The sequence below is a fragment of the Nematolebias whitei genome, chromosome 2 (genome assembly GCF_014905685.2).
Source record: "Nematolebias whitei isolate Nwh7 chromosome 2, NemWhi1, whole genome shotgun sequence".
NCBI lineage: Eukaryota > Metazoa > Chordata > Actinopteri > Cyprinodontiformes > Rivulidae > Nematolebias > Nematolebias whitei.
The window spans coordinates 15,158,716-15,167,456 of record NC_056499.1 but is presented as its reverse complement, the minus strand read 5'-3'; the positions used below and the strand labels follow the sequence as shown (position 1 = coordinate 15,167,456).

Below are 8,741 nucleotides of genomic sequence, written 5' to 3'. Positions count from 1 at the left end.
GTAATAGTTGTTGTAGTAGTATTAGCATTGTTTGTAGTAGTAATAGTTTTAATAATGGTTGTTGCTGTTGTAGTAATAGTTGTTGTAGTAGTATTAGCATTGTTTGTAGTAGTAATAGTTGTAATAATGGTTGTTGCTGTTGTAGTAATAGTTGTTGTTTTTTTTTTCTCTGTGTCCTCCGGTGAAACCAGACGTGTCTCCCCCAACATTTAAACACTGAGGCTGATGAATATTTTAAGAATTGTTACAATTGATTCTTTTTTTTCTTTTTTTTTACATTTTTATTTATACAGTAGTCACATTTAAGTGCTGGGTTTCTTTTAGCTCATTGGTTTAGGTCAGTATTTAGGAAATAGTTTTGCAGATGAAGTTTTAAACAAGAGGGGTGTGTATTCTGTTGCACTTGTCTGTGGTTTCTGAAAAAAAAAAAAAAAAAAAAGCCACTTCCTGTTTGTGCGGCAGGAAGAAGAACTTATAAGAAAAGAGTTAAAGCGAAGCAAAGGAGAATTAGACTCTGCATCGAATACCAAGAACCAACTCCAAACAGGTAGGAGACAGGTAACATGTCAGCATCAGTATCTAGCTCTACAATCAGCTCTTCAGACAATCTGATAGCAAATTATTGTTAAAAGTTACTGATGTTTCAATGAAGATGGCCTCAACTTCCTGTTTAAGCAGGGCTTTCCTGTCGTTGTTGTCTGTAACCTGTTTATTTTCAGCAGTAGAAACTTGTTTACTTTTGAAGTCAATTTATATTTTAAAACATAAATGTGTGTCATGAAATTGTTTCAGAAATATTATTCTGTGTATAGGTGAAACTACTGCTGCACTCTGCTCCAAGCTGAAGAAAGGTGGTCTGAGGAGACAGGCTCGTATCAATCCACACTCTGAAGATCAGCTTCAAGACCCTTGGGTTCCTCTTTCAAACTGCTTGTCTGAAGACCTTCCTGAGATCTTTCATCATCAGGAAAGTACAAACAGCAGCATCCCTGCCACCATGACAGATGAGGAGAACGTCACAGAACAAGCATCGACTATGGCTCAGAAACCTTCAGGATTAAAGACGGCACCCCCTGTGGCACCCAAACCTGCTTGGTTTCCACAGAGTCTCAGGAAAATCTGGAATGATCAAGAACAGAGAAAGCATGCTTATTCATCAGAAGAGAAGTCTCCTGCAGGTATCAGCAGAAGCTTTGGGGATAAATCTACCTCTTTTGAGAGGAACATGTCAATCAAGCAAAAGATTCACTCTTTTGAGACCTTTTCTAGTCCAGGGCCACAAGTCAAAAGGAGTAGTGTCAGGAGGCCTACTGCCCCCTCCACCTCTGTATCTTTGCTGGAGGAGAAGTCTGCAAGCGTTTGCAGTTTCTCTCTTGGTTCACATGACAAGAGTCAACATAAATTCCCCAAACAGACACAGTCAGACCAATTTTCATGTGATGGAAAAATAAACAATGGAGCGGACTCTGCTGAACTCTCTGGAATCATCCCAGCCACATTTGAAGATTGTCATCAAACGGATGCCAAGACTTGCGAAAATCAACCTCCTTCCAGTGAGTCCTCTAGTGAGTCAGAATTGTCACTCTGCAATATCATCAACTCCGATCCCAGCATGGTGAAAAATGATGCTCATCTAACTCCAGACCAAAATGATGCTAAAGTCCAAACATCTGACCAGGAATCTGAGCGAGAAATGGTGGATATCAGCAACTCCACAGAGTCCAGTCTTCTTTCAGCAACACCTGCAAGATCCAGTGAAAATCCTGCAGAGATCAGTTCAGATGGAAACACAGAAGAAACTCCTGGAGAGATGCTGAAGTCATCTCAGAGTTCTACTCCTCCCACAGAAGAGCCATCCCCGAAGACTGAAGAAGAAGAACAATTTGGGAAAATCATTGCCTTCAGTAACCAGGTATCCACAGTGGCACCCTCAGATCATGAGACAAATGAAACAAGTATTGAATATTTCCAAACTTTATAGCTTAGAACAAGCATTATGCAAAATATCTTAGCTCTTTCTGTACATTGCACAACCATTTTATTTGAACATTACATGAACTTTATTCATTGTTCTCATTTAAACTAACATTTATTTCATCATGCTGAAAAGAAACAGGAGTGGTCAAACGAGAGGGCAGTTCTAATTTTTCCACTTTAATAAAAATCTGTAATAATATTCCAGTGAACATTCTAGAAGATAAATAGATGTCTGTTTTGGATGTTTGCCACTGTGATGAGTACTGATACTTATTCTGGGAAATTACTGTATTCAGATCTTAGATCTTGTAGCCAGGGGACATTATCCTTGTGTGATGCCTCTTTCTCCAACATGCCACTCCAGTATTGCTCAGACTCTGCTCTGGGTGGCCCTGCCATTAAGAGATAAACTCTGGATGGTGTGGTGGAGAACACCCTGTTTATTCTCCTGCCTTCTGCTACTTGAGTGTACTGTACCTCTTTTGGCGAGTAGCCAGAGCTGTGAGGCGTTGTTTGTCAGTCTCTAGAGCCTCAGGTATTGACAAATGTACTGTATAGTCAAAGTAGGTTTTTCTTCATTAAACCTTTCTTCTGCACACAGACAGCTGGGTGATTTATCTTAGCTTCAGATCTGCTCCTAAATGGGTGACAATGCTCCATACTAGTTGAAGTCTTGATCTTATAGCCAAGCATTTCAAGGACCATTGCTCCTACGGTGTATATCAGCTTGTTAGTCACTGTGATGGTGCTAGTAGGAATAATGAGCAGCACTGAATACAAATCTTCTAGCATCCTTTCAGAGGGTACTTTACAACAGTCTTGGCAAGAGAATTCAGTTCCTTAGGGCTATTCAGTGGGGCTTTGTATCCATACTTGGATGGTAGGGTGGTTGATATATGCTCCAGGCTCCCCATTGTTGCAGCATCTTTGTTGTACCTCATCAAACTATAGATATGGTAGCAGATTCCTCTTGTGAATGTTGGAACACTGAGTTCAAAGTGGTATATGCACACTTGTTCCTATATATTGTAGCTACATGCTTGTGTAAAGTATTTTTGCTAATACTGCCTTTAACATGTTCTTCCAGGTTTCACAAGCATTAATGCGCTCACTTCCAGTTTCCTATCATAACTCCTGCCTCCAAACTTTGACAGACCTCTCGGCTGAGGATGTAAGTAGCACTCAGGACTCCAATCTGGGCCAGGATCAAAATAAAAAAGGATTCTCTGTCAGGTGAGAGGTCCACCGAGAAATTAAAGTATTAAAAACGCACTAACTATTAGTATTATGAGCAATACTTGAAATATCCTGATACTTCATACTTCAATACTTGAAATATTTTTATATGATTTCTGAGGATTTCATAAAGTTTGCTTTGGACTTGAGCACTCACTTTTGTTGAGTTTGAAACCACCTGTAACAGCGGCTAACAGGCCACAGTGTGTATCAGCGGCTGATATGTATTTTCAACATGGCTAATGGCTCTCTGTCTGTTACAACAGCTAACAGCTGTGATTTTATCCACAGTTTGGCCACACTGAGGGAATGCACCATTGAGCAGGAGAGGAGTGATAGTGATGCAACTCTGATCTCTGCTCACTCTGTCATCTCAGTCATTCCTTCAGAAGAAATACAGATGATGATACAGGAAGTTAAAGACTTGGATGAAGTAACAGTGAAGGTAAACAAAGACGTCTTGAAGTATAACTCATTCACATTTACTTCACAAATTTCTCCTCTTCGTCCTGTTGATGCTGATGTTTGTTTAGTAGCTCGGATTTTGGATGTTGAAGGTCAAGTTTGTCCTGTTGGATTCCAGCCGGGGTGGAAGTAACAAATTACAAATACTCATGTTACTGTAATTAAAGTAGTTTTTTGGGTACTTGTACTTTTATGAGTATTTCTTTTAAGTGTGTAATTTTACTCTTACTCAAGTACAATTTAGACCATGTAATCTACTTTGCTACTTTTAAAATCAGAAGATTTTATTGAGTACGACCGCAATTTGAATTAATATTCAAACCATTCATCTGCATCTTTGCAGCCAATAAGGCTGTCAGATCACCAGTTACCTATGACGTAGGCAAAGGACAACTCCGTAGAGTAGTAGTAGTCATTTATGGGACGAAAATATGGAGAAAAAGCCAAAATGGAGACAGAAGACAACACTGTCAAAAGAGAAAATGATGAGGTAAAGGCTGAGGACGAGTGTCTGTGGCCGTACCTGGAGGAATGTTTCATGTACAGAGGGCGAAAAGGAGAAACGTCCAGATGCAAACTTTGTTTGATCTCTATGGTGATAGCAGCTTACAAGACTTCAGCATCTAATCTCGAAAACATATTGTGGTATACGAGGTTTTACACCTACCTGTATGATGTTACTTTTTTATTGTTTGTATGTGTGGGTTATTAGTTTGGCTAAGTACGCAAAGATCTTAGATACTGTCACTGCCATCGGTTTGCCTGGTACTAAAAGAAGACAGAGTATCTGAGCGCCTGAGAAATGTGCTTTGAATGTAGCTTTTATATACAGTACATCGAAATGAAAGCTATTGACAACACAATAAAACATCAATTGGTTAAATAGTAATTAATACTCTGAGTAGTTTTTGAGAAGAGTACTTTGTACTTTTACTTTAGTATTTTATAACATCAGTATGTTACTTGTAATTGAGTACAATTTAAGCAGTGCAACAGTACTTGTACTTGAGTACAAATTTTCAGTACTCTTCCCACCTCTGGATTCCAGAGAGTATCATATTTATTTAACTGAATACCATTTACTGTAATCCATTTCCAGAGATGGCAGGCATTATATTAAACCAGGAGAATACTGACATAGTGTTGTACTATGTATACTACTATATAAGGCTCAGATCTGTATTGGAGGCAGAGGCTTCACATTTATATCAGTGACCATTTAAGAGAAGTTTTGTTGGACAGAAGCTGAAAGTCTAGAAGACATTCTGAGCACTCTTTACAGATTTCCAAGATTAAGTAAAATGTCATTCTTACTCAGGTGTGATTTTGGAACCTCACTGCTTACACAGTGATGATTAAAAGTGTCCAACAACAAATTCTGTTGGTGCAGATTCTCAGCCATCCACGACTTTGTCACCCTGTTTTTAAAGGGAACTAGACTTCTCTTCTTTTTCAAGGAGCTTTTTCAATTCAAAGTGAAAATTGACAAGAGTCAAACATCATTGTCCAAGCTGTCAGTGTACAAACATTAGTGGTTTCTCTGTGAAGCAAGGGAGAAAAATTCTATGGAAGTTTCCACAAACAAAACAAAGCCTTGTTTGTCAGATTTTGGGGGAAAGCAGACTTTACCTGGATTGTTTCAGAGTACCAATAAATGTTACATTTGAACATTAAAGTATAGAAAAGTAAAGAAAAGATTTGCCTGTGAACTGAAAAAAAGGGATGTGGCAACTAATTCAGATGTTATAATTTGTATGCAATATGTACCCAGGCTCCGTCTATAAGCTTTAAATAGTTTTTTGGAGACCTGATTTATGCACTGTTATTTTGCAGATATGTATTATGTATTATGCTTCTTTCGTGTGTGTGTGTGTGTGTGTGTGAATAAACTGAATAAACTAAACTAAAAAATTTAAAAAAAATTTAAAAAAATAAATGAGGTGACAGCATCAAACCTGACTTCATCTGCTTCTCCCTGCAGCAGCTGGTGGATATCCATGTTGTGATTCTGCATAAAGAGGAGGGCGCTGGGTTGGGCTTCAGCATCGCCGGGGGGTCCGACCTGGAGAACAAAGCTCCAACAGTAAACACAACATCGTCCACATATTTTAGATTAGGATTTATTATCTTTTTCCATTTTACTAATCCCAGTTTCTATGGTTAGGGGCCAGGATAACTGACCCAGACCCCTAACAGACCCCCAACAGTGTCATGAGTTTCCCAGCAGCTCGATATAACACCTCTCTGGTCCTCCATCCAGGTGCACAGAGTGTTTCCCAGCAGACTGGCTGCTCAGGAGGGAACCATCCAGAAAGGAGACGAGGTTCTGTCGATCAACGGACAAAGTCTGCGTTATGTCACACATGCCGACGCCACCGCAGCTCTGCGTGAGGCTCGCAGTCAAAAACTGGCTGTGGTTGTTATTTGCAAGAAAGCTGTGGAGGACATCCAAGAGGAAGGAGTCCAGAGAGACCGAGAGGACAGTTCAGCAGGTAGTCCCTTCACAGCTGTTGTAAAACTCAGATTTCCTGTTCTGTTTTCCCATATGTTAAGAGTAACATCAGTTTCTTTTGCTGCAGCAGAGAAGCAGGAAGCCTCCATGAAAGTGAAGCTGGAGAAAGGTGCAGGGGGTGTCGGTTTTACTCTGGAAGGAGGAAAAGGATCAATCCTTGGAGACAGACCTTTGGTCATCAACAGGATCTTTAAAGGTACACTCAGACAGATAAGTCCTCTGGAAAGATTCTGTTCCTGTTAGGAAACTTTGAGTCAAATTGCAGATTCTTCTGGGTTCTTCAGGTGGAGCAGCAGAGCAGAGTGGCCTGCTGTGTGGAGATGAAATTCTGCAGGTCCAGGGACAGAGTCTGCAGGATATGACCCGCTTTGAGGCCTGGAACATGATCAAGACTTTACCTGAAGGGTCCATTTTCCTCGTCATCAGGAGGCAGCAGGGGCCAGAGGAGTGAGAGACCAAATAAACCAAAATCACAAGTTCAGTGGATCTTTTCTGCATTTTTACACCAATCACAAAATAAAAGTCTATCAGAAGTTTATAAAACTTAGACGAGAGCTCAGATTAACTGTTGTCTGATGTTTGTTTAGTTCCATCCATCTATTAACTTCCGCTTGTTCCGAAGTCGGGTTGCGGGGACAGCAGCTTGAGAAGGGAGGCTGAGACATCTCTTTCCACGGCCACCTCTTCCAACTCTTCTGGGACGATTCCAAAGCAAATCGAGAGACATAGTCTCTTTAGCGTGTCTGTGTCTCAGATGTATTTTGGGGACTTGGAGAAGGCATTCGACCGTGTTCCATGGGGTACGCTGAGGGGGGTCCTCTCTGTGACTGTGGGATTGGGGGTTCATTGCTATGGGCCATTCAGTCCTGATACAAGTGGTGCAAGAGTTTGGTATGCATTTCTGGCAGTAAGTCAGTCCCCTTTAGGGTTGGAGTTTGACTCGGCCAGGGCTGCTTGTTGTCACCGATTCTCTTCATAACTTTTATGGACAGAATTTCTCGGTGTAGCCAGGAGATGGACAGAGCATGGTTCGATGGCCTCAGGATTCCATCTCTGCACTTTGCAGACGATGTGGTGCTGTTGGCATCACTGTGCCGTGATCTTTAGTTCTCGATGGAGTGGTCTGCAGCCAAGTGTGAAGTGGCTGGGATGAGAATCGGCACCTCCAAATCTGAGGACATGGTCCTAAGTCAGAAAAGATTGGATTGCATTCTTCAGCCTAATGTGTAGGAGTTCAAGTAGTTTGGGTCTTGTTTGAGTGAGGGAAGACTGGAGTGTGAGACTGATAAATGGATTAGTGCAGCATCTGCAGAATTGCGGACTCTGTGCCAATCCGTTGTGGTGAAGTGGGAGAAATCTCTGTTTACATGTCGGTCTACGTTCCTACCCTCATCTATGGCCACGAACTCTGGGTAGTGACCGAAAGAATGAGATTGCAGATACAGGTGGTTGAAACGAATTTCTTTCACAGGGTAGCTGGAGTCTCTCTTAGAGATAGGGTGAGTTCAGTTATCTGTGAGAGCCTTGGAGTAGAACCGCTGGTCCTCCACAACGAGAGGAGCCAGTTGAGGTGGAGTGGGCATCTGTTAAGGATGGTTCGGGCACCTCCATAGGGCGGTGCTTCGGGCATGTCCGACTGGGAGGAGACCCCGGGGACGACCCAGGACAAGCTGGAGAGACTATGTCTTGGTTGACCTGGGAATGTCATGGGGTCCTCCCAGAAGAGCTGGAAGAGATGGCTGGAAAGAGATGTCTGGGCATCCCTGCTGCTCCCATGACCCAACTTCAGAACAAGTGGAAGGTAATGGAAGGATGGATGGATGATGGATGGATGGACAGATTCCCTTAAGGAGGAGTATGGATGTAAATAAATCAAAAGTACATAATTACCCAGTAACTCATATTTGTCATATTCATTTTAATCTTCATGCTCTGTCTAAATCTAAATAAAAAATTCAAACCTGTTTAGTTTTATTTCACCACTTATCAGATCTTCAGTTTAGGTCACAAGGAAATGAGATCTGACAGTTACAGGGTCATTATGAATCAGGAACATGTCACATGTTGTAATTACTAATCGGGCACCTGTTCATCTGTCTCAGTCCTCGATGATCTTCATATTAACAAGCAGAACAAATTCTTGCCTCTTCAATACAATCTCACAGACAACAGAACAACATATTCCTACATCTCAGGATCCGTTTTTTTCCAAGGAGCGGTCAGTGCCATCCACATATGAATAACAACTCAGAGTTATGGTGGCCATCTTACCCTTCACAACAACCTCCAGCTCCAAATATAGAGATAAACACCAAAAGTACAGTGATCCCTCACACACACACACATATATATATTTTTTTTCATTCAACCTTTATTTAGACAGATAAATCCCATTGAGCCTCAAGGACTCATTTACAAGAGACCTGATTTCAACAAAGAATGATGACATCAATGGACAACAGCAACAACAACAGACAGTTATAAAAAGGCATACAATTTTTTTCTTTTTTTTTACAAATAAGATGGCAAAAAAAGTAACAAAAACAGCTAG

The 8,741-nt window shown here is 41.1% G+C and overlaps 1 protein-coding gene across 1 annotated transcript in view; it reads left to right on the top strand.

Annotated features, from left to right (window-relative positions):
• Positions 1-6,641, top strand: part of il16 (interleukin 16) — a 38,935-nt gene extending 32,294 nt beyond the window's left edge. The window contains exons 12-19 of the mRNA XM_037693340.1: positions 441-547; positions 813-1,912; positions 3,065-3,210; positions 3,505-3,658; positions 5,660-5,761; positions 5,939-6,173; positions 6,258-6,386; positions 6,475-6,641. Coding sequence (XP_037549268.1) covers positions 441-547; positions 813-1,912; positions 3,065-3,210; positions 3,505-3,658; positions 5,660-5,761; positions 5,939-6,173; positions 6,258-6,386; positions 6,475-6,641 — 2,140 coding nt within the window. The remainder of the gene's footprint in view (positions 1-440; positions 548-812; positions 1,913-3,064; positions 3,211-3,504; positions 3,659-5,659; positions 5,762-5,938; positions 6,174-6,257; positions 6,387-6,474) is intronic.
• The last annotated feature ends 2,100 nt before the right edge of the window (positions 6,642-8,741 follow it).